This window comes from Kogia breviceps, chromosome 5, assembly GCF_026419965.1.
Source record: "Kogia breviceps isolate mKogBre1 chromosome 5, mKogBre1 haplotype 1, whole genome shotgun sequence".
Lineage (NCBI taxonomy): Eukaryota > Metazoa > Chordata > Mammalia > Artiodactyla > Physeteridae > Kogia > Kogia breviceps.
The window spans coordinates 120,571,488-120,598,788 of NC_081314.1; the positions used below are offsets into that span (position 1 = coordinate 120,571,488).

General features: G+C 37.9%; 1 protein-coding gene across 18 annotated transcripts in view; it reads right to left on the reverse strand.

The window, feature by feature from the left end:
• The window catches only part of ROBO2 (roundabout guidance receptor 2), a 1,699,370-nt gene that overhangs the window by 1,284,975 nt on the left and 387,094 nt on the right, over window positions 1-27,301 (reverse strand). For 5 of the 18 annotated variants that reach the window (XM_067034901.1, XM_067034906.1, XM_067034911.1 and 2 more), the window contains exon 1: window positions 2,896-3,509. The exons of 4 other annotated variants lie outside the window; for them this stretch is intronic. In XM_067034901.1, the coding sequence (XP_066891002.1) occupies window positions 2,896-3,025 (130 nt within the window). In that variant the 5' untranslated portion in view covers window positions 3,026-3,509. Of the gene's footprint in view, window positions 1-2,895; window positions 3,511-27,301 lie in introns of those variants that run through there. 9 more of the 18 variants (XM_067034908.1, XM_067034907.1, XM_067034912.1 and 6 more) reach the window with 3 other exon arrangements.

Consider the following 27,301-nt stretch of genomic DNA (forward strand, 5'->3'; position numbering starts at 1 on the left):
TAATTGAATGCAAAATAATTAGGTCCCTTAACCCTAATGAAGGTGATGCCAGCAGTGTATTTAGGATTTCTGGTTAGTTTATCATGAATGCAAACTTATGCTCACTTATGCTATGCTCTGAACGAATCAGATGAGACATCCACCTTCCCTTGAGGAGTTCATATATTGTGATTAAATAGAAAAGCATGTGCCTGAGGGAAAACTTGCTGGCCTACTAACCTATATTTGAGATTCATGTTCATTGATGAGCTTAAAAATCCCTTGGTAGCCAACAATAATCAGCATTTTTTTCCAATTGTTCTAAGTCAGCTTACAAATACCTGTTTTGAGCTGCCAGGCCACATGCTGTCTGTTCCACTCCTCACAGGCCACAGTTATTCACAGATCTAGGATGCTCCTCCCTGGCCCTGCCTCCCTAACCCCTTCTCTCAGAACGGTGGACTCTGTTAATACAACAAAAATGGAAATTGTCACCGTGGGCAGGTTGCCATATGGAGGTTGACAGCGGCTCAATCAGATTAAGACAAATGCACCTACGCAATGTGAGTGCAAAAAAAAAAAAAAAAAAAAATCATTTCAGAAGAAAACTCTGTTGTTTTGTTATTATTACTTCTCCCAGGATTTTTAGAAATAGAACATCACTTTTGAAGATTGTTCTGTAAAGCAGATAAGCTTGAATCAGTATTGATATAAAGCAAATTTTAAAAGGTAAAGAAACCATCTTTAAAATTTTGTTTTGAACCTTGATCCTCTTTGCTTCTGGCCATAGTGTTTAATTTAAGAAGCCTCATTCTCCCTTTCCACCCCACCCAATATATACATATACTTCTCCTAGGTATTCTACAAAATAATAAAACCGCTACTTCTAGAAACAAAATAATGTTGAACTATTGTAAACTAATGTTTTAAAAGACTGCAGAATATGTCAAGAGGAAAGTTAACAGAGTTGTTCAACTGACACAACCATCAGTAGCCAAGCTCATGAATAAATAAATATTTACAACATGTACGTATGCATATCAAGGTAAAGCTACTTTGCAGGAACTCAGAATCTGCGGAAAATATTCACGCAATGCATAGACAGTGACAAAAAGAGTCAGTAAAAAAAGAAAAAATTTTAAAGAACGATCAACATGTTTAAAGTTATTCAGCAACTTGCCTGACCTTCTTAAAATACACAAGATTCTTTTAACAATAAATAAAAAATGTTGCTATGATTGCTTATTTCTAACTTGACTGAGTCATATCATCATTGCACAGCAGAGCTAGCAAATTTCTAGCTGAGATAGTGTACATTGGAAAAAGCAGTAATATGTTCAAAGATGAAACATTTCAGACCTGATTTACAAATGAAATCCAGTGCATCTGTATTTAAGGCTGTGTGCCATGAATAAATGCCTAGGAACAGATGCCCTTTGAAATAAAACTTTCTGACTAGGTTAACAATTTTTCTAAAATCTTGCAGCTATCTTTCTCACAGGGTAGTAGCTAAGGCTCCAAAGTCTACTGCTAAAGTTTATCACAAGAAATGATACTTTTACATGGTAGAACTGCCTACTGTCTTTGAAAAATGTATATAGGAAGTACAAGTTAACACTCCTGACATCCCCTAGAGTTGATAACACCATACATCTCTAGATCCCAAGCCACCAAAAAGCTGCCATGCAGGCTGACATAAATAACAGCTTGCAGTTTGCAAGGAAAAAAATCCATTGATAACATCAGGAAATACAGTAATGTGATGATATAATTTACAAGGCCCAAAGATCACTTGCAGCTCCCACTCCTTGGGGCTGCATCTGCACTAACCCATCGAAGCTAAGTGCCTGTTGGAACTTTTCCCTCAAAGGTACAGTAGGTGGAAGATTGGTAATATCCTTAATGCAACAAAAGGAGACACAGAAAGATCAAACTGAAGGGTCTCATGTATTTAGAAAATCCTGCTGAAATGCTGTGATAAATTATCAAAACTTCTTGTTAATGTTCATGCTTCTCTTTAACCTCACATTGGAACATTGACAGCCAAGCAAAGGTGGGCAGACCCAGAAAACATTTCTAGAACTGAGATAAAAATATTAGGTGAAAAGGATGCTTCCGCAAAGCAAAACCCTCAGATATCTCTCATCAAGATTTTCCCCCGAAACATGTACACACTGTCCGGAAAGTCTCTGCTGAGATATTTCTGCAGCATCATTTTGGCTTAGAGCATTCACAGAACAGGTACCCTGATAACTTGTGTTCAGTATAAACAAATGACACTCAGGTAAAGCAGAATCAACTGAACTTTATAAAAAAGCAGGTCCAAAGTCTCACAAATTCTCTCTCACCTCATAATAATTTTTCAACTGCAGAAGAAAATGGATTACAACACTCTGAAGTATTGAAAGGCTTGTTCTCATTCAGCTGATTTTTTTTTCAATAAAGTTAATGCAATTTATCTTTATTAATACATCAACACTGATGGAGTCAGCTAGAAAATTAGTGTTGGCAGCACCGCATTTCATAACATCCCTCTGATCATTTCACAAAATCTGCTAACAATTCAGGGATCTGACATAGAACCCATTTCTTTTCTAAAATAATGAAGCTTCCTAAGGATAACACATATATCCTTGCACTAGGGCAACACGCATCTGGCTCTATACCCTCCCTGCTGCAAACAATCCTCGTAATGCTTTGCAAGCCCACAAAACCAAAAATTCCAAAAATATATTTATAACAATAACAGAGAAAAACTCTTCTTCCTAGCCACCTACAACACACATCCTCTTTCTGGAAATAAAAATCTGATTCCGAACAGAAGCAGTTCCTCTACCTTTAGCTGTCTTCAAGTTCCCATTGACTAGCCTCAGCTAACTCCATTTAGATCTTTAACACAAAACTTTCATCACTTACCCCCTTTCCAAGGTTTTCCTTTCCAGGGGGTCCGAGTCAGCTTGCTCAGAGTTGGTCCAGAGAAAAAGAGCATCAAAACGAAGAGAAGTTCAAGCCTAGTAATTTTCCCCACTTTCTCTGATGATACCATTTCCACAAGTTAATTTCACAAAATTTCTCACATCCTCTTCCCTCCCAGTTAGTAAAATTGCATTAATCATTGAAAAACCTGAGGTAGGTGTTATTTGGCCATCTTTAACAGCTGAAGTAGCAGCTCCCTGATGTAGCCCTGAGCCAAGCTACATTTCTCACGATGCAGCTCTTTCAGCCCGCAGTCAGCACTGCTCTCGTTCCAGGAGCTATAAAATAATTTCTGATCTCCACTTTGCTTTCAGTGGGAATATATCCCTCAGCGTTCTGGGAGAGCTTGATTGAAAATGATAAAAACAGTAATGTCTGCGTCCAGCAGAAAAGAGAAAAGATGTCAGGATTGTGTGAAAAAGATGAGAAGCAGTTGTACTGACAGCTTTCAGGCTGCTGTGTGATCCTAATAGCCGTGCAACCAACCAAATTGCTCTTTTAAGAGTACTAAGGCTTCAGTGAAAGCCGGTGTCACTACCACTTGGGTGGGTAGTGCTGGGCTTGAAAATAACCCAGGAACCGCCACAGATAACGACTGCTTCAGTCCCGCTTCAGAATATTAAGGGCTGAGCAAAATATAGTATGCACAGAGGGTAATCTATTGTGTGAATAGAGGAGGATTCGAGCAACGTAGTAGGGAAAGACGCTGAACTTAAAATCTATTTAATTTTTCCTTCACTTCACCTCGTGACATTAAAAGGAGATTGCATCTGCACTAATTATTCATAAAAAGTCTGAAATATTTATTAGAAGAGCATCAGTGTATGATTTTTATCCCAGCAATAAAACCGACAGCGCAAGTTCTCAATAGTTTCAGTTCTCTTCTGTATTAACGTCAGTTTATTTGGGCATTTCTGTGTCACCCAAATGAACCCACCATGAATGCTGTAAGCAAACTTTTGGAAATACCAACACAAGACACTCTCAGGGCTGTGCTAATCACACTTTCAGGAAACATTTTTTTTTTTTATTTATTTGTGTACATCACCATGGAAATACAGAAAGCTCTCCAAGTCTCTCAGTCTTTTGTAATTATATTTATGAAAACACTACTGATCACAAGGTGTGGTTATAATTAACATCCAGGCACATGACTACGCCCTCGATAAAGAGGTGGGTGAAGGCAAATCAAATAAAAGCAATTTGGTCTGTACTGCCTGAAGTGAATTAGCATGATCGAGACATTCTGGCCAATATTTGAAATCTGTCTTAGTATTATCTACATGGTCACTTATTCCTTTAATCAGTGAGCCACAAGGCATGAATTATGCATTTATGTACTTTAAGGTAATCAATTGCTATATAATGATAACTGCCAATTTTATGACGTTACCACTTTCAAACTGGGTAATAAATTGCCGTTTTCAAATCATGTTATTGGAAGAGGTACTTTTAGAAGAATAATTTATCTTGGTAAGATGAGCTATATTAAATTTGAAATTACAGTTATTGAAATTTGCTTTTATATAAAGGAAACAATGTTTGTCAAAGATATTATATGGGATACACAAAACAAATTCTCAGATTATTCCTTAGTTTAAAAAGAATGATCAATTTGTTTTCAACTTTTAATGAATTTGAAAACTTCTGAGGGAAGTGAAAAAAGTTCGTATCATGCTTATTTTATAAACAGTGAATTTAAAATGTTATGTCTCTGTATACTTTAAAATGGTAAGTTTAAGTTTAAGTTGGAAATCTATTTTCTCACCCAAACTTATTTACTGTCTATTTACTGTCTATTTACTGTCTACTGGCTCCATTCCTCTTGAAAGAAAGAACATAACCTTTCATAATTAGTGATTTCTTTATTTTTCAATTACCTGGGCCTTAGGTTGAACAGGAAAATATCAAATGGGTTTAAACATGATAAAAAAAAGTTAGTAGAGATGTACAGTATTTCAGAAGGGCCTGGCCAGAATGAGGTTAATAGGAAAAGCACTCTTTCTTCAATATGTGATATAGTTGGCTAGGTTGACCCTAAGAAAACGTCAAGGTTAGATTTTCAAGATTTGCTTCCTTCTTGGTGACCTCTGGTCAACACCAGCTCACAGCTCTCTCTGGTGGAGAAATTAAACTGGGATTGGAGGAACCAAATCACCATTGCTCACGGAGGGAAAGCCATTCCCCTCTAGAACTCATCTGGCTGACGTGTGAAGTACTACTCAAGCTTTCTACACACTAGAATGAATGAGAAGAAACCTCAAATGGGTGGGAGTACCAAAGAGAATGAATAGGGGTGCAGTTTGAAGAAAAAGAAATATTGAGTGGAAGGGCCAGTTCACGTGAGACAAATTTCTACACAGGTGCGAGTGTCAAAATACTTTAAGTTAATATTAATACTAAATTAGCTAGCTTATTACAAGTTCTAAGTACTTTACATGAATTAACTCATTTAATTCTTACAAAAACCTAATGAAGTAGGACTAACGATCTCCATTTAGTACATTAAAGAAACTGAGGCACAGAGAAATTAAGTCACTTGTTTGAACTCAAACAGCTCAGCTCTGAGCCTTTGGAAATCCCCGTGCTATGCTCTCTGCTAAATTGCACTCTCTGTACTCTTAACCCTTTTGAACTAGGTGGCTCTGAAGTTACCTCCTTATATAAAAGAAGAGCAAATAATGATTGCCCACTTAACATATGCCACTTTCTATGTGTAAAGCACTAATTACATGCTTTACAGGTTTTGTTTCATCTTCACAACAACCTTGTGAGATGAACCCATTATTCATACTTTACAGATGATTACTTGTTCAGTATCACATAATGAGTGAAAGAGCCAGAACTGAATACTGCGTGGTCTCAGAGATTGCCATTCTGCTTCTGTTTTCCAAAGTCTGGTGCATGGGTCTGGGGAAACCAGATAGGACCCCAGAGAGGCTGGGGAATGAGACAGCTGAGGGGGCTCTTATGGCATCTGTGACATGGAATCTTCCATGGGTTGTTGGCAGCTGCAGAGAGGTCTAGGATTGAGAAGCTTCCAGAGAAAGTCTCCTGAGAGAGGCAAAAAGAATAAACTTCCTCACCACCAGCATGTTCTCTAAGGAAAACACAAGGAAAGAGAAAACCCCAGGGAGACCTGACTTATGGACAGTTATGATAAAACCTAATAAATGTTTTAGTGTAGGCCAAAAAACAATTGTCAGGAAGACTGCAGACAGAGAGAGTTCTATAAAGGTGGTGTATACAGTAGTCCCTCTTATCCACAGGGAATGTGTTCCAAGTCCCCCGGTGGATGCTTGAAACCAGGCATAGTACTCTACCCTATATATGCTATGTTTTTTTTTTTTCTATACATACATACCTGTGATAAAGTTTAATTTATAAATTAGGTATGTTAAGAGATTAAGACTAATAACTAATAATAAATAGAACAATTATAAAAATATGCTGTAATAAAAGTTATATAATTATGGTCTCTCACAATTTAAAACTTATGAATTGCTTATTTCTGGAATTTTCCATTTAAAATTTTTGGACCACAGTTGACCAGTGGTAGCTGAAACCACAGAAAACAAAAACATAGATAAGGGGTGGGGATGATACTCTATTAAAACAAAGTGCAGGGAAAGATGGAAGAAAGGCTTGATTCAGCAAGGATAATCCAGGCAGAGAAGTTGGCCTTTTGACTGAGAATCAAGGGATAAGCATATATTTTAGGAGTAGGTCAGGGCAGGCAAGAGGCTGAGAATAATCCAGTCTGAGGGAATAACATGAGTATGGTCACAGAGATGCAAGAAAGCCTGAATCCTTCCAAGAATTGCCAGGAAGACAGCATGGCTGGAATATCTGAGCATATGAGTGAGTAGTGGGAGATGAGGTAGGAGCTAGATTAAAAATTTTTAATATGCTTATTACCAAAGGTCTTAGGCTTCTCCCTCGGTGATAGGAAGTCAATAATGCATTTAAATCAAGGAAATTACATAATCCAAAATGAATTAAAAAAAAAAAAACCCAACTCTTTGGCTGCAGTATGGTGGAGAGTGAAATTGGAAGCAGAAAAACCATTCCAAGCAAGATATATTTTCAAACTGAACTAAACCAGTGGGACTAAATAGGAAGAGACTAATCTGAAATAAATTATGAGATTTAGTGTCGTAATTCATTAATTCAACAAACATTTAATAACCACATGTTCTGAGCCAGGCAAAATGCTAGATATTTTAAGATGAATAAGACAAAGGTTAATAAGACCCTATTACCAAGATGCTTATATCCTTAAGAATTTGGGGACTAAATAAACACAGCGAGGAATGGAAAACTGGTCCAGTGTCTCTCTCTTCTTTAGATATGTCTTTATAAATTCGATTTTGTCTGACCTACTAACATTTGCTCCAACTTTGACAGTATTAAGCAAGACTTAGTTATCTTAGCAATTACATTCATTTTTATTCTAATACAACTATTTGTTCTATTCTAATAACATTCCCTAACTTCTTGATATTTATGCTCAACAAATACCATCTTATCTTTTATTTATTTTCTTAACAAGGTTATAATCTCACTAATCTCTGATACTAGGTAATAATGGTATAATGTCAGCTATCCTGCTATGTTTTAAATTATTGAAAATGTATAAAACCTTTCCTACTGAGTTTGCAACCAAAAAGTATTACTAAGCATTGGAAAAGAATTAGTGGATTTTTGTGTCAACATATTTTCTTAATCTCACAGATTATACTCTCTGCATGAGACGTGACTGCAGACCAAGCAGGTCACGTTTCCGAAAATTCTGTGAGTTTGGTCACTAGGTAACTAGGGGGTTCTTCATGCAGGGCAATTATACCTTTTCCCCAGGGGACATCTGGCAGTGTCTGGAGTCATGTGTTGGTTCTCACAAGGAGGGGGTGAGAGGATGTTACTAGCCTATGGTGGCTAGAGGCCAGGTGTGCTGCCACTATCCTATAATGCACAAGACAGTCCCCACAACAGAGAACGACCTGGCCAAAAATGTCAATAGTGCCAAAACTAAGAAGCTCTGAGGTATCCTCAGCTTGTCTGACCACAAGGTGATGATTCTTCTAGCCACTTGTTTTGCTTAAGTATATTCAGAACAAATGCTCTTCTTGACTGAAGCTCACAAGTGAACCACAGAACACTTCTAACCAGGGTGCTCTTCTACAACACCAATGTAAGATGTCCTATTTATATCCTTATGCTTCAAAAAAAGCTTTGCATTTATCTTATTATAGTTCACTTACAAGGAATCACTCATCTCCCTGAACTCCTTATATCAGGCCAAAGAAATGGTGGATTTACTTTGCTGGAGTGCTGAAAGGGGCCCAGTGATGCATGGCTATATCAGTAAAAATTATTCTTGTCTGGAAAATTCTGTGTCTCTCTATTTCTCAAAACGCCAGGGAAAATCACAAACTTAGCAAACTTAGCTGCCTGGCTCTCCAACGACTTTCCCTCTTATTGACCTGACAATGATCTTTCTCTACTAACTACAGGTTACACTATCATTACTATATTTTATATACTCTATTACTAAGCCATCAAAAAAGTTTAGCTGGAATTTAATCAAGAAGAGAGTTGTAAATTAGCCATAGTATTAGCTTGATAACTCTTGACAGACCACAGATAAGTTCATTAATACAGGCATACATTACATATATACATACGTAAAGAGTTGTCATTAATTACTTTGTTATTACTCTCTAATTCTTCAGCATTCTATTTTGACAACACAAGCCAAATTACAGATCTGAATGTTTCAATGCTATATTAAAAACACATTTTAATCCTTTGTCCTTATCATGTTTTCCTTAAACAGAAATAATGAAATTGGGCTCATCCCTTCTATCTCAGTTCACTGTAAACACAAATCATTCCACAGGCTCAATAAGAGAAACATCCCTTGGATTTTGTACAAATTACTGTGACATATAATATATACTAATTTTATCTCCAAGGTCAAACAGGTTCGGTTACATATGTACCAGTTCAAATGTATATATGTATGAACACTGCAGTTACGGTCTGGTTGAGAAATCAACTCTGGTTAACTGAAATACGTACTTAACTAAAAGAAAAAAACATCTGTTTTCACCGCTCTTAAGAAATATTCCAAAAGATTTTCATTCCTTTTTTGTTTGCCATTGGTTTCTGCAGAGTGAATATCTCTGAATCCCTCTGATTTAAGGCCCTGCGGTACCCAAGGATCATTGGGCTACAGGCACATCTGTTATGCTATTAGCCCGCAATTATAAGAGATGGCAAAGTAGGGCTGATTCTGCAAAGAGAGCAGAGCAAACTGATCTTTCAAAGTTTCAAATGAACTCCTAATACTGCATTTTGTCTTTGTTATTGTTCTCTTTCATTTAAAAATTCAAGTGGAGCCTTATATGTCTTTATTTAAGGGTTCTAGTTGTGGTTTTACTACATAATTGCTCTTAAAAACTTCAACTGAGAAAGGCAGCTTGATATTTTGCTCTACGTAAGCTCGTTTTGAAGAACGATTCTATTTTTATTTTTTTAATAGCTCCCAGTAGTTGAGTGTGTGCCAAGACCTGTCAGCGTCCCAAAGGGGAGGATCTCCATCAACACCTAGATTTAGGCTAATTGGAAGCGCTGAAGAGTGATTCTAAATGTTGGTGGGTCCAGTTGAGTCATCTGGAGACAGTATGAGGCCAAAGCTAACTACAAACAAAGTAGTTTTCATTCTGGGTAGACATGTGAGTAGTCAAAATTTGGGGGTTACATTCTTTTTAGAAAAGGGGAGTTTATTAGGCCACAACTCTGTGGTTTTAATTCAGTAAGCTATGTGTGGGAGCTGGGCACATGTGTTTTGAAAAAAATCTCCTCCATGTATCTCTGATATGCTAGTCCAGTGTTCAACAACTATCTTGAAAAGAAAAGCTTATCTATGCTTGCTACCCAGTCCATTATGTATATATACATATTGATAAAAGGAAATTAGAGTCAAATTTAAAATTAAAATTTAATGTGTTTGGGGAATTCTAAGAAACATTAATTTCCAGACTATGTTAACTCATATTTAACCTAAATTGCAAATGATTACATGTCTGTTCTGTAAAGAAGGTGGAATATGGGTCCTGGAGAGGCATCCTAGTGATGGCCTAGAGAATAAGCCTTGGAATCTAGTCAAACATGCCTGAACCTATAATATATACTTTTTCTTCATCTGAGGTATTTTCTTGGGCTTATGTAAAGTTCATTAAAAGGACAGTGCTAGAAAGCTTGCCCTGGTCCATTGGCTATGCTACATCTATCACATAAAACGTTTCATAGCTATAGGAGATATCAACAGGATGTTTTTAGAAGAAATATTATTGCTTTTTAATATTTGTACAATAAATTTACTCTAATATGAGATACTCTTTCCCTCAAAAATATAAAATCAAAATAGTCTTTCTAGATGAACAGCTAGAAAGTCACTAAATCATAGTGTTGTCGAGTCCCATGAGGATGTCAGTGGAGTATGTATTAATATATATGGTTGAATCTGCTCTGGCTCTCCCTAGAGTGTTCTTGAGACTCCAGGAACACTAAAATGTTGGTTTAACTTTGAGTTAAATGGTAGAGCTCCCAAGAATAAGTGTCTAAGTTGTGAATGTTGAAGATGCCAGATTTAACTGTCACAGAGCTAACTTTGCTTTTTTGAAAAAAGCAAATAAACTGCAATTCTCATGTCATTTACAAGTTGAAAATGGTATAAATTTTAAACAAATTGAAAGTAATATTCAAGAGATGTAAAACTGAATATTTTTGCAATGTCTAACTACCTGCTATGACAAATTCTTATTATCAATTAGGAATTAGGAAGGATTAGCTGTAGGTTTATCGTACAGTTATATATCAGTAGAGAGTTACATTTTAATTGTCACAGACAAAAAAATGACAGTCGTATAAAAAAATAATTTATTTTTTTCTCATGAAAAAGTCTGGATACAGACAACTGAGTATTGCTCGAAGAAGTTCTGAGACGTTCAGGCTCCTTTTACCTTTTTTATCTAACTTTACTGAGGTAGAGTTGACAATTAAAATTGTATATTTTTAAGGTGTACAACTTGATGATTTGATATATGTATACATTGTAAAATAGTCACCATGAGCAAGGTAATTAACATATGCATCATGTCACAGTTACTTTTTATGTGTGTGTATGCGGTTAGAACACTTAAAATGTATCCCCCTATCTTGTTTCTTCAACAGGGATGGTCTCCATTTTCAAGAAAACTCAGTATTCAAGAGGTTCTCTCCGTCTGCAGCTATCAAGTCAGCAGGAAGGAGCACTAGGTAAAGGATGGGGGGGGACTGACAGAGGCGGAAGCAACTATCTCAGAGAAAGATTTAGGAAAAGTGCCACATGCCACTTTTGCTTACCATACACTGGCCATATTTCTGTTTAAACTAGCTCTAAAGGAAGCTGCAAAGTGAATTCTCTATTCTGGCTGCCATGTTACCAGCTAAAATTTGGGGTTCCATCACTTTTTTTTTTTTTTTTTTTTTTTTTGTGGCACGCGGGCCTCTCACTGTTGTGGCCTCTCCCGTTGCGGAGCGCAGGCTCCGGACGCACAGGCTCAGCGGCCATGGCTCACGGGCCCAGCTGCTCCGCGGCATGTGGGATCTTCCCGGACCGGGGCACGAACCCGTATCCCCTGCATCGGCAGGCGGATTCTCAACCACTGCGCCACCAGGGAAGCCCGGGGTTCCATCACTTTGAGAAAATTGGAGAATAGGTTTTTGGGAAAAACAATTGTTTTTATCTGACGTGGCCCTCTAGCATGAGATATTATGATAGATGATAGATCTTCAAAAAAAACTTTTTAGTAGTAGCTTTTATCTACTAACCCAGTGACCCTTATTACTTTAGAGGCTTGAAATACCACATGTAATGAGATCAAGTCTATAATAAAACTAGCTTATTGTTTATAAACTTACAGCTTATAGACCCATAGAATCTCAGAGTCAGATTAGGCTGAAAAACCACCTAGTTTGTAAAGAACAAAGTGCAAACATTCTACACCAGTGGTGTCTTAGTTTTTGCTTAAATACTTCAAGTAAAAAAATATATAAATTTTTAAAAGACCATTCTTGCATTGCTCTCAAATGTTTTAGATGCTCTTAATTTCTTATCATTCGTTCTAATACTACCCTTCAACATAATGCCAAAAACTTTTTCCTTTGTTAATTAAGACAATTCTTTGAATATTAGGAAAGAGCTGCTTTTGTCCCTTGAGTCTCAACCCCACAATCACCTTCAGGACAAATGACCTGTTTTTCATGAACACAAATTTCAGATTCATTATCATCTAAGTAATCTCCTTCCTTTGGATTTCTGGATGCTATTAAGTCAATCTTAACATCTGATTCAACAGTATTCATTCACACTAAAGCACAAGACATTCTTCATTTCTTCTTTCTTCCTAATTCAAGTTGAACTAGACATAACAGAAGTGGTCTGTCAGCTGTTTCCAGTACCCTCCTCCTTCCTGTCCCCACCCACCTAGTTCCCTTTGCTTAGATGGAGAGCATGTCATATGACAAAAACGTGGCTCACAATTACTTCTACAGTTCATTTGTCCTGTATCCTCTAGCATTAAGCCTAATGATTTTGACAAGAAAACCATCACCTGGTTCTATTTCCTTTTCTGTTGCATTTCAATTTAACGTGACCACGGGGACTATTCATCAGCCTCTGAAATTTCCAGGAAGAGGCCTTCATTTTTTGCTTTTACTTTAAATCATTTAAACTATTTTAAAACAACTGAAAATAATATTTTAAATAATTATTCTTAATAGTAAAATTTATATACAACATTGATATATTAATATACATATATATGCATATGTGCATATGTAAGCACTAAGACCTAAGTGGGAGAATTTGTTAATTAATCACCCTTAACAGCAAAATAGGTTGCCATTAGTCAAGCCTCAGGTTAATTAATTCACCAGATAATGACTGATATAAGTCCTAGTGCTTCCTTCCTAACTGCTTACAGTTCCATCCACAAGACATGCTCTCACTGAGCAGCCTGGTTTCTGCTTCTGTGGATGCTGAATTTTAGCACTAGATCTGATAACCATTTTCTTGGAATAAAAGGTATGGAATGTAATTTTTCTTTGACATAGACCTATTTAAAGTTGTTCAGAATAGTGGGACCACTTAGGATTGAACAAATGAACAATTTAGGGAGAAGCTACAGCCTGCCATAGAGGCTGAAGTAGATTTCTTCTAAATAATAGCAACCAAACATTTTAGGCAGTAAAATCTGTATCACTGCAAGCATGACATTCTCATCAGATAAAGTGAGTCACTGAACTGTTTCTTTCAGGTAATGCGAATGTCTGACCTTGTGTCAGTTGCTCCATTTGTGCCCTTGGCTAAGTGTCATTTAGCAACTCACTCCCAACTGCTTAAGGAGCATGTAGGGAAGACAGAAATCAAAACTTTAAACACCAACTTTCAAAGATAGCTGGCATCTTGTCCCCAGACTCCAGACCCATATATCCAACTGCTTATTCAACATCTACACTTGGATGTGATAGTAGTGAGAATTGAGGATGATTCCCATGACTTTCACCCTTTCATCTTCTCCTACTCCCAGTGTTACTCCTCTGATGCTGTTCTTGTATTATAAAAAGAAAAATTATATGAGAGAAACTAATCAAATCATGAGAGATCTTTAAAAGCAGAGAGTTTTCTCAAGCTGGCAGCAGAAGAGGAATGCAGATGGTGAAGTAAGATCTGAATCAAGAGAAGAATTTGATGGAACATAACTGTGATGAAGATGGAAGGACCATGAACAATGACTAGAGAGTGACTCCTCTCATAACAACCAGCAAGAATATAGGGACCTCAGTCCTACAACCACAAGGAACTGAGTTTTGCCAACAACCTGAATGAACCTGGAAATGGATTCTTTCCCAGATTGTACAAATAAGAGCCCAGTTTGGATAGATCCTTGATTTTGGCATCGTGAAACCCTAAGCAGAGAACCCATCTGGACTTCTGACCTAGAGAAATGTGAACTAATAATTGGGTGCTATTTTAAGCTGCTAGGATAGTGGTAATTTGTCATGCATCAATAGACAAGTAATACAGAACTCTAACAAGTATCTCAAATTCAACCTGTTGAAAAAACAGCTCCTGATATTTCCTCTCAGTCATGTTTCTGTAGGCTTTTCCTTGTACTTAATGGCAACTTCATACTTCCAGTTGTTTAGGCAAGAAAACCTGGAGTCATTCTCAAATCCTCTCTTTCTCTCAAATCCATTATGAAATCCATCTCAAATTTGTTGAATCAATGTCTATAAAATATCCAGAATCTAATCAGTTCCAGGTCTTTCCACTACTCCCACCCTCACCTGAGACATTTACATCTTTCACCTTTCATTGCAAGAGTCAAATAACAAGTCTTTCTACCCTCAACCCTACCCCACCTTCTTCCTACATATTTTGTCAACACAGGTGACAGAATAATCATTTTAAAACTTTAGTCATATCACATCTTTTCCCAAAACTCTTTATAATCTCCCCATTTAACTCAGAGTAAAAGCCAAAGTGCAGGCAATGACCTGGAACATCTTTCATGATCTGTCCTTCCCCTGTGCAGTTTGAGCTCATCTTTTCCTATTCTCCTTTTCACTCACACAGCATCAGCCATCTGGCTTTGTTAACAGTCAAAGGATCATGTCAAAGACGACGTTTCTGCCTTAGAGAGTTTGTTCTAATTGCCCCTATATCTGTAACTTCAGCTTCATCAAATCCCTCACTTGCTTCAGGTTTTTGCTTAGATTGTGCCTTCTCAATGACAGGTATGCCTACCACCCTTGAAGATGATCACCATTCTCACTCCAAGCACTCTAGATCTCTCTTTTGCTGCTCAGATTTTTTTTTTTAAATTTTCCCATAACATTCATTAATTTTCAACATGCTATTTACTTTACTTCTTTACTGTGTTTTGTATTTGTTTCCCATCTCCCCCTAAATAGAATGTAAGCTCCTTGAAAACAGGCATTTTTGTTAGTTTTGTTCACTGATGTATATGTCTAAAGCACCTGAATATTTACTTAGCATACAAAAGAAACTCAGTAAATATTTGTTAAATGAAAGAATGAAGTACAAGCACTTTGGGACACTGATGAAAGAAGAATATCATCTATAGATCTGAGGCTCTAGGTTGCCCCTGGCAGAAGCATGTTCAAAGGGACACTGAATAATTATAATGAAACAGAGTTGCCTTGAACACATTAATCTGGCCATAAACCTAATTTAAACCATAATAACAAAGTTTGATACTGCATCTCTCTGGGAATTTTCATGATAGGATAGAAAGAATATGCGTTTCCTGTCTCTACTCCTCATCAGCAGTGAGACTCTGATTAAAATTTTAATCATTCTGTGTCTAATATTCTTCATTTAAAAAATCAAGATAACAATATATATCCTAGGGGGTTGTTTTGAAGTTAAAAGAGACCACAGATTAAAAGTGCCTGGCAAGGCGTATATAGTCTAAGAATATTAGGTTTCCCCCATTCTGTGCATTCTTTAACTTCAGATTGTTGAACAACTGCCAAGGGGTTGAATTCATCTAAATGATACCATCTGGGTCTTCCCTGGTGGCACAGTGGTTAAGAGTCTGCCTGCCAATGCAGGGGACATGGGTTCGAGCCCTGGTCCGGGAAGATCCCACATGCCACGGAGCAACTAAGCCCATTTGTCACAACTACTGAGCCTGAGCTCTAGAGCCCGTGAGCCACAACTACTGAGCCCACGTGCCACAACTACTGAAGCCTGCATGCCTAGAGCCCGTGCTCCACAACAAGAGAAGCCACCGCAATGAGAAGCTGGCACACTGCAACGAAGAGTAGCTCCCGATCGCTGCAACTAGAGAAAGCGCGAGCGCAGCAACGAAGACCCAATGCAGCCAAAACTTAAAAAAATAAAATAAAATAAAAAAATAAAAGATAACATCTGAATCCATGTCATTTATTTTAGAGAGTTTTAAAAATACTTTCCCTCATCCTGATTCCAGAATGGGACTCAATAATATTCCTAGAGACATAATTTAGAGACCTCACCCCTACCTCCAGAGTCTTAGTTTGGAACCTCAATTTCCCTGGGTCTATACTTGATCCAAACTTATATGACATACTTCCCTCTGATCTCCATTGACTTATCTCCCTCTCCATTTTCCCTCTCCTTTTTACTTCCTCCCCTACCCTTGTACAATCCAACCTAAGTCATCTTTGAAACTCCCATAAAGAACCTGGACTAGGTGTTGGCACAGAGCATTATTCACTTAGGAAGTGACCCACACTTCCAGTTCCTCTGTGATGGCATGTCTTGGAGAATACTGTATTATCTCAGGGATTTTTATTCCTGTTTCAGGTCTGGGATTAGTGAGGATTTTTTCCAGCGAGCATTAACTCCAATCTCTGATGGTCTCCACCTGGGGTCAGTACCTTAGGTACATCTTAAACCACATCTGCCCTGTGGGAAAAAAGTCAGACAATCTATGTGACTATCTCTGCCCCTTGTATCTGCTCTTCTTTTATGACTATTATCCTTTTAAAAAGTATATGTTATAGCATTCAGAAAGAAATTAGAGCCCTAGCTTGACACGCAATTTCTCTTCAAACACACTCCTTCATTTGCTTATGTTTTTCTCACAAGGTCCCTTTGGGAATTAAATATATTTTTTTAAACGTTTGTCTCAAGTGGGATATTTTTTAAAAAGTAAGAAACTGCTTTCTTCTTTCTAAATCACTTTGATCTTTTTTTTTTCTAAGTACAATTCCTAAAGCTGAAGTTATAAACATCATTTCCCTCCCTGGAAAAAGATAATTAGGCATCATTTTAAAAAGAGTACAGTTAATGCAGTAAGTGACATACCTTGACGCATGGGTATAGTTCTAGGCATATGGCACTCTGCTATGGCATAATTATACAATGAGGAATTTCCATATGATAAAAATTAACATTTGGGTGGGCCAATAATGTCTCTCTCTGGGTTTATAGAGGTTGTCAGGGAGATGGAGTGTTCAGTACAAGTGTGGCACGACTAAAGAAGGCATTTTTTTATAAATTTATTTATTTATGGCTGCCTTGGGTCTTCGTTGCTGCGCGCGGGTTTTCTCTAGTTGTGGCGAGCAGGGGCTACTCTTCGTTGCAGTGCACGGGCTTCTCATTTTGGTGGCTTCTCTTGTTGCAGAGCACGGGCTCTAGGCGTGCAGGCTTCAGTAGTTGTGGCCCACGGGCTCAGCAGTTGTGGCTTGCAGGCTCTAGAGCGCAGGCTCAGTAGTCATGGTGCACGGGCTTAGCTGCTCTGCGGCATGTGGGATTTTCCTTTACCAGGGCTCGAACCCTTGTCCGCTGCATTGGCAGGCGGATTCTTAACCACTGCACCACCAGAGAAGCCCTAGAAGGCAATTTTTAGAAGAGGACTTAGGGAGGGCAGCCTCCCCAGTTGGGTACATTAACCTCTCCTTTTACAGATGATGAAATCCAGTTTCAGAGAGGCAATGGCTTGCTCTCAAAAATTAGGTGGCTGTTTGCAGCTTTAACTTCCTCATCTATAAGTGGAGCATTGTCTGCGTTTTCTCCATAGTATTAGAAAACATAAACATTTGGGTTCTTGTACCTAAGATCATCCCGTCTACCTACCGTCCCATGTACACTGTATGTTAGACAATTGCCTCTGTGAACTGACTGAAGGACTCAAGGAGATATGCCAGTTATTCTCGGGCCTCAAATTCTGCTACCGGAGACATATTCCTTGATGTTTCACATCTCCTCACATCCCCCCACTTTTTAATATTATTAAAGATTTTTTTTTTCAAGCAGTTTTAGGTTCTCAGCCTATTTGAGTGGAAGGTACAGATATTTCCTACATGCCTCCTGCCCCACATATGCATAGCCCCCCAATTACAACTTCCCCACCAGAGGGGTACTCTTACTATAACCATGAACCTACACTGACACATCATTATCACTGAAAGTCCATAGCTTAGAGTATACACTTGGTATTGCATGTTCTCAAACTCTGGAGAAACAGATGATGATATATTACCATATCATATATCATATTATCATATAGATTACTTTCACTGCCTTAAACATCTTCTGTGTTCCACCCTTTATCCCCGGCAACCATCTTTTTACTGCCCTCATAGTTTCACCTTTCCCAGAATGTCATATAGTTGGAATCGTACAATATGTAGTCCATACCCTTTTTTAATAAACCCTGTATGATGTAAATAAATAAAAATAATGTGGCAATTGGTTTTTAAAGACATGTAGTTAATTAATGAGATATTAATGTAACTGCAGTATTTAAAGTTGCTTTTTAACCTTCTCTCTTTTCTTATAACTGCTATTCCATCAAGTCATCCACTCACCTATTTTTAAGACATTGAATACATAAAGCGACTTCCAAGAAAGCAGCCAAATATTCGGGAGGATAGGCACTGGCACCTTATGTAATTCCTCAAAGAATGGCCCTAATCCAGCATTACTGAGGCACAGTCCCATAGCTACACAGAAAATATTTACACAGCGCTGACTCTATTCCAGGAATCAGGTAGGTACTGAGGCAGGATAGAAAGATAACTAGTGCAATATAAGAAGTGTTCTGACAGACACATAAATAAAATACCATCCGAGAAAGAGCAAGGCAAGACTGATCCTTATTGCATGGGGTGGGAAGAAACAAAAGACTTTTACTAAGAAGGTGCTACTGAAACAGGTCCTCTGAGGGTAGGTAGGATTCTAAATTTTATTAATGGAGGAAGGGAAGCAGGCATTAATTGAGCAAAGATATAGAAACTGTGTATTAATTTCCTGTGGTTGCTTAACAAATTACCACACATCTGGTGGCTTAACACAACGGAAACTTACTCTCTCACAGTTCTAGAGGCCAGAAGTCTGAAATCAATCAAGGTTCCAGGGCAGGGCCAGCCTCCCTCTGCAGGCTATAGGGAGAAGTCCTTCTTGCCCTTTTCACCTCCTGGTGGCTGTCCACATTTCTTGGTTTCCTTGGTTTATGGCCACATCTCCCCAGCCTCTGCCTTCATCACCTCATCGTTTTGTCCTCTGTGTGTCTGTTCTCCTCAGTATGTGTCTCATAAGGACACCTGTCATTGAATTCAGGGCCAACCCAGCTAACCCAGGTTGATCTCAACTCCATGTCTTTAACAATTACATCTGCCAAGACCCTTTTTCCAAATAAGGTATCATTGACAGGTTTTAGGGATTTTAGGTGAATATCTTTGGGGGGAAGATTTTTGAGTCTACCACAAATGGGAATGCGCTTTATGAATGGCTGTGTACTGTCTTTTTGTCGCGGGTTGATGCATGGAGTTGGGTTCATGGCCAGTAAGGGCAAGTTATTCCTTTAAAGACCTTGGGAGTCCAGTATTACAGTAGCATTCCTTACTGTGATCCTGTTTCGAAAATCACTAGATTTTAAGCTAAAGAAATGTGGCTATTGTAGAAACTCAACACTTCTTTCTTCTTTTTTTTTAATGAGGTAATATGCTCAGGAGGGTTAGACAATTTAGTCAAAGTCACATCAGCAATTAAGGGCACCTTAAGTGGCAAATTCAGATGCAAATATAGTCATTCAACTTTTAATGTCTTCTGGATAAGAGGTTTTAAACTGCATTTTTCCTTTTCCCTCAGATTATTGAAGACAAACTACACACACACACACACACACACACACACACACAAAATTCAAACAGAATGATGTATACCTCAACTTCATCAATGAGTCCTTAAAAGGCCAGTCATAAAGAATATTCTTTTATAACTCTGAGACAGGAAGGGAGGAGGCAGGGCACATCACTAAAAGAATGGCACGATCTCAGTAACAGGATATGACATAAACCATTTAGAACCAACTAGGCCCAAGATGGTGGAAGACTTGACTTCCCAGTAGACCTCGAGCCTCATTATACGTTCATTGTAATATATTAGCATGCTACATGACACACCCACAGGTGCCGTGACAATTCCGAAGCTGACCATAAAATGCCAGAAAGTGGATGGTGCCCCAGTTCATGGAAATCCCACCCCTTCCCCAAGAATGTTCCCCCCACTTGCTAGCCTATGAAATTACCCTGCCCTTAAAACCTGATCATGACCCCACGGCCTGGGGCCCCTCTAGCCTTCTGAGGGCGTGCATCTCTCTAAACTTGCTTTCACTTTACTATGGCTTGCTCTTGAATTCTTTCCGGCGCAAAGCCAACGACCCTCACTTGGTGGTCCATACCAAGGACTCACTCAAGGCCATCCTCTTGTACCCCATCTTTCCTACAACGACTCCACTAGTCGGTGGAGACTTTTTCACCTGTGGAAAACAGGATGTACATATACTGTAATATTTACAGCAACATATTGTAATTCCTTGTTTACATATCTGCTTCAGAGAAATAAAAACTTCTTGAGGGCAGAGACTGCCTAGTGGCAGGGACACGTTTTGCCTCCAAATCCACATCCCTTTTAAGAGACTCTTCATGAACCTGGTTTTGGCAGCCATTAGCACCATTTGACTACACTCCCAGCCCCAAATACCACAAGAAAATTACTCTATGGGTTGAGATACACTTTTTTTCAATAAGCAATTGTTATTGGTGGAGTACATGGGTCAAAGGCCATTAATTCTTGTTTTGAGATCCTATTGGCTGCCCCCAAGTATCTTTCCTAAGTGCCTCTTAACCTGAGCTAGTAACTTAAACTTGACCTTATTGACAGAACATCTCCGCATGAGCTGAATGAGAACATCCTATCCGGATTAATGGCCTCCTGAATCTCACCTCTGAAATTCATCAAGAGAGAAGTTTGGGAAATGTTACCTTCCTATAAATAAAAGGTCTTAGGGGCACCAACACTCATTTGAGGAATAGGGCATAAACCACCTTTCATCAAGATACTTTTTCACCTTTATGTTATCCTTTACCAAAGAACCAAATTCATAATCAGAGTGCAAATGCTTTTGCCCAGATCCAGCTGACCACTGGCTATTACTTGCAAGGTTAATGACCAGGTAAAAATTCAACAAAGGTATTTCTAAATCTCTGTATATTTTACAAACAAATATTCCACCTGTCACAACATGCCACTTTTGAAAAACAAAACGGATTCTATCTCTTCAGTTGCTGATCAATACGGTGAAGCATCACACCCTTGTGTATTAGAGCAGGCATGGAATTAGACTCTAGTGTGCAAAAGGAAAATACAAAAATCACAATAAAACGCATAGGAGGAAATGATATACATGGGAAGTGACATCTGGCTAAGAATTGGACAATGGCTCATTGGGGCCGTATAAAGAGGAAAGCCATCAGCCCAGCGATGGCCCCCTTTAAGCTACAACATCAAACAGATGCACTGCATCACATATAACTTGCTTAGAGTCTCTTCTCAGCAAAACCTGGTCCTCCCCGTGAGGCAGAGACAGTAATGTTTACCAAATATTTCACTTGTTCCCTACATTTTTTAGGCTTTTGGAAGTAGAGTGGAGCTGTATGACTAGAAATGACCAATGCAATGTGAGCTAAAGTAATGGGTATCAATTCTGGACTAAGCAGTCAAATGCACGTATGGAATTCTCCACTGTCTTCTCTTGCCACAGGGAAAGTGGAGGACTAGTGCTTTACAGAGAATAGCTCCGGGGTGATGGAGCTTCAGCCATATCAGATCCCTGAGTGATTTATGAAGCAGAGCCATCTGCATCCCCTCTGCTCATCTCTTATTCATGTGCCGTAAGCAAGAAATAGACTTATTTTTTGAGATTTTGAGGGCCTTTCTTCTAAACTCTCTGAGTCGAATATGTGAAAGAAAAGCCAAGTCACAGTAAAAGGAAAACTGGGAGTAATAGAAAGAATAGGAACTCAAAAGAAAAGCCATGTGTTCTTGACCTTGCAAATCCAAGGAACCTCTAAACCTACCAAAGCTTGGAAAGGTGATCCTGAGGCTATAGAGTATTTCTTGAAATCCTGGCGCTTTTAGCAGGGGCACCACGGTGAATGTCCACATCCCACAAAAGCAACACCAGCCTGCTAAGGATCCTCTAGCCAATCAATCAGGATCAATCAGAACAGCAGCTCTTTTCTCTTTCTCTCTGATTTTAACATGCTCTTTTCCCCTTCTCATCTTTTTGGACTCAAAAACCCATTCCCACGCAACAACTTGAATGGTTGTCTCTATTCCCTCTTGCATAGAACATCTTTCTGACTCACCTCCTGGCATATGGGCCTGCAGAGTTTCTGGTTCAATCTGGCCCCTTTGGCCTCTAGTGTCATTTCTGCTTAGCAAGGGAGGGGCTCCCTGCCTGTGCAGCTTGCTCATTTGAGGGATTAGATTTAGCTACTTGACGAAAATGTTTGATTTTTTTCTGAGCATTTATTTTGCCCTTTCCAAGGGCACCCCTTCTAATTCCTGTAACAACACATGCTAGCGGACGAGAAGCCAGCTTCAGGTCTCAGTGGATTCTAGTTTGTGTGTTGTTGCTATTCCTGATTGCCTGAAGTTTAATAACCTTGTACAGTTTCCTTTTCTCTGGTGAGAGAACTGTAATACCTAAGGAGATTTTTTTTCTTCATTAAAAAAAATGTTTGGTAAACTAAAGATGGCTTTTAAAAATTCAATGTTATAACAAACCAAAAACAAATACTATCTGAAAAAAAAAAAATCGAGCACATATGACATTCAGAAATCTCATCTTCTAAAAATCATTAAATAGTGCTGCTATTTACCAGGGTTACAGGTAACACGGTAGGCTAATCAGATCTCTACAATAATGTAAACTGCAATAAAAACATGATGTTAAGCTTGCTTTGAAATTGAGAAAAAAATAGAGAAATTGAGGGAATTATATGCACTATTATACTTTAAAATAATTTAAAGTTATCTTCCTCTATTCAGCAAAAATTTCTCCAAACTGCATGAAGGTCTTTTCCTTTCTTGTTTACAAAGTGTGATTAATTTGTCATTCTTTGTGCCTTCATTTAAACTTGATACCCAGATTATCATTTGGATAAAGCATACTTGTCCACTTTGTCCATGGCCACTGATGACCTTTAGAAGTCCTTCCAAAGCTCAGTGCAAACTGGAAGGACAGAATAGGTGGACTAAAAAGCCTCCATTCTTTAAGGGCAATGGTTGCAGCTGAAACATTTGTTTTTTATCATGCTTGACAGAATCCTCATCCATGACAGAGTCTTAATTAACACTTAATTCAACTGTTTCTGTAATAGTGAATCTTAAGGAAACGCAGATACTCTCTTGATGGCTGACAGTAGTATTCAGGTAGGTGTTGGAGGTGGTCCCCTTCCTGATTGGTTTGTGTGGGTGCTGACAACATGACCTGCCTACTAATGTCACCTTCACTAGCCTGCTTGCTTCCTGATTATTTTAACTAACATATTTCCCTGGACTGTATTTTTAGAGCAGACCAATTAAAAATATGGATGCAATGTTTTCTGGTGGCTCTAAATTTGGATTATGAGGAAGGAAGACAGAAATGTAGAGGGAAACATCTGCGATTTAGAAAGTTTTTAATAAATTATTATTATTATTAGCAGAACCATTTTCAACTAGCAACAGCTAATGCTTGAGTACTTTTGTTGTGGCAGAGACTATTCTAATTTCTTTTTATATATTAACTCATTTAATACCCACAACCTAAGAGGTAGTTTTATAATGATCCCATTTTACATATGCAAAATAGCAGGGCACCTAGCTAATTAATAGTGGGGTGGTATATGACTCCAGCAAACATGGCTCTGGTCCTCTTAATTACTATGCTATACTCCATCACACGTAGAACATATATATAAAAAAGCAGAACTTTGCTGATTGAAGTAGAAGATCTCAGGCCTAGAGATTTGTGTGCTCTTTCTGTAGTGGAAGTATCAAACTTAGCAGAGCTGACTTTGATAACCTGCTCTAAACCAGAACACTGGCCCTCCCCAGAGACAAACAGCATTGCAGAGAGATGTGAGCAGTCAATGGTCAATACTAGAAATTTAGAATATGGGGCTCTCCAATCAAAGAAAGAAATTGAACAATAACTTAGAAAACATTCAGTATTTTTCCAGAGCATGCTACACCAATAGGTTCTTCCTTATTTTAGTTGGTCATTTAGCATTTTTATGCTTCTTGGATCAAACTTTATTTTCAAAGAATTGTTAGTCTTGAAATAATTCTTCCACATCTCATAAAGACTGGGTGTGTATATTACTAGGATTGATAAATCAAACTTTAAGATACATTTTTTCATACTTAAGTAAGGTCACTTTAAAGTAAATGATAAAAATTATTTTCAATAATTTGAGCAGTTTTCCTCAAAAGATAAGACTAGAAATCTTTTTCTTCATTGTTTTTTTCTTATAGCCTTAGTGGAAAATGAAATATCTTACATGTATACCTACCTTCATTTTCCACCTGCTTTCTGAAAGGACCTAATTATGTGTATAAAAATAGTAACAATAACATTACCGAACACTTACTACAAGCCAGACATTCTCTAAGTGCAGATATACATTTTACATTATTTAGTTCTCACAGCAACCTTATGAGGTACATTGTTTGATCGTCCTTATTTTACAGATGAGGAAACTGAAGTATGAAAATGTTGAAATAAAAGATCAGGGAATCGAACAAAGGCAGTGTGGTTTTAGAGAACACACCTTTAACCACTATGCAATGCCACCTCTCAACATTAAGCCACCAACAAAAGAACAATCAATTAATAAAGAAAATAATGAAATGGAAATATGTCTTGAGAGTTCTCTAGCATAATAAATATAAGGGCCTCCTCAAGACCCAGTCTCAACCTGTCCAAAACTGAATTAATCACCTTCTCTCCAAAGCTTCCTTTTTTATGTTATATTCCTCTGTATCAGTCAGGATAGATTAGGTTATGGTACAGTAACAAATGATCCTGTTAGTTCCGTGGCTTAGAGGAAGAAGCTATATTTTCAACCAGTAAGGGCTTTGTGGCATGTCGTCTTGCTTCTGGGGCCGAGATGGATTGACTAATGTCCAGTTGGAACATTGCCAGTCTCATGGCAGAAGGAAAAGAAAACAATGTGAATCAAGTGACTGCTCTTAAAGGCTTCTCCTTGCAGAGAAACATGGCACTCCCAAAGGAGGTCACATGGTCACAAGTGAATCAACAGGTAAGAGATGTAAATTTACTACAGAGAAAAGAACAAATTTTAGTGAGCAAAATATATTCAACTAAAGTTTCCATCTTACTTTATTAGCACCGTCACTCATATAAGCTAGAAACCTGGAATTTATTCCTCCATTGCATTTCTTCATCACCTTCCACAAGCAAACAACACTTAAGACATATGTAGTCCTCATTCTAAACACTTCTCTCAACCATTCACTTGCCTCCATTCCCAGTGCTCTCTCAGACCTCAAATTCTTCCTCACAATCTTGGCAATAGCTGACTAACAGATTTCTCGACATCTGTTCAGACTCGTCCCCTTTTGATCATCATCCACACTGTCACCAAAGTGATGTCGATAAATTAATTTTTCTCCCTTGATTACAATTCTTTGATACTTTTACCTTCTACAGAATTGATATAAAAAGCATCCCCCTGCCAAGTTTGTTGTCATACCGCAAGCCAACCCCCATGAACAGTTATGCAATAGTCCTCCACCTAACTCTTTGCAATTCATTGAGCACACCATGACATTTTATGTTTCTTATCCTTAAATGAGGCTATTTTGTCTATAGAGTTGCCTACATCCTGTGTCTGCCAAGCAAAAATCTACTTCAATAAATATCACTTCTGTGAAAAGCTTTCTCTCCTCTTCTAATGGTTATTCCCAACTCTGCACTACAGTGCATTTCTGTATGGAAAGTGACATGAATTCTGTCCGTTCATTCTGTTTGTTCATTATTTTACATATCCATTATATAACAATTACGTCTTTATGTTCCTAGAACTTCTATTGCTGTGAACTATTTGAGGGAAATGTTTCTGTGTTATTCATTTTTGCAACTGCAGTGCCTACCCCAGTGCCCAGAATACAACTACTCGGTAAATCTTGAACCATTAATGAGTTCTCGTTAAATAGTAATAGGAGAGAATTGAGAGTGTGGGTGAAGATATTCTAAGTCAGAGAGGAATGTACGCAAGTAAATGGAGAACATGGCAGGGAGTGGGCTTAATGAGGCAGAAAATAAAAATTTGACAAGATTCTGCTAAGATATGCAAACAAGAAAAGAGGAAAAGAAAAGGGAATTTGGGAGAAAGATTAAGTCCAATGTTTGATTAGACTAGAGACTCAACTGTGAGAGTCTACAAGTTTACATTCTAACTTTACCTTTCTTATACAACATGACAATTAGTGTTTCTGTCTTTTAGCAAAAGGCAATCTTTCATTGCCATGTCCTTTCTTTTAAAATTAATTTGACACAAAGGGAAGTAATATTTGATTTAGAGTGAAAATGACCTGTTTCTCTGGAATTTTATTTTCTTCAAGCTCCTGAGGTCTTTAACATCAAAATATTGCATAGATGTTTATAATAACATTTAAATGTTTATAATGTTAAATGTTAAATATTTATAGTAATAAAATATATTGAGTTTTCAACTTTTGGACTTTCTCTCTTCCATTTCCTGTTCTGCTGGTGATAAAGAATTTTGAGGTGTTCTTCCTCTTAGAGATACATAAAAATAAAATTTTTCACTACTCTTGATTTAGTCTGGTACCAGAGCACCACCATGGTAATTAAGTTAATGTACTTAAATTACTTATAATTAGATGTTTGCAATCAAATCATTTTTATACAGAAACCAGAATAAGTGTGGGTGAAAAGGGTTATAACTTAGAAAAGCTTCAATATATTATATGTATATAGCACTTATCCACTGTAGGACTGCTTGGATTTTTCAATCAAATTCACTGGCAGGAAATAATAAAAAAAAATAAAATTGGTCTGCACAAGGGAAGTTCTCCTTGTCCCACAGGAGTTGAAGTGATCTCTTATTAAGCTTGGATGTTATTTTTCAGTCTTGCCTCTGGACTCAAATATTATTTCTCCAAATATAATCGTGCAGAAAGCATGATAGAATGGATAGGCTTGTAGGACAAAAATGATTTGCTAAAAGCCTTTGAAAGGATCAACTGAAAAACAAAAGGACCAGATTCAGTGGTGAGATTGGATTGTGATTTGCTGTGGCTAGAAAGAGTTTAAGCCCCCCCCCCAAAAAAAAAAAAAATTCAGGTATGTCCCTGTAACATAGCTGTGGCAGGTGAGAAAATATGCCAGTTAGAACGCAGGGG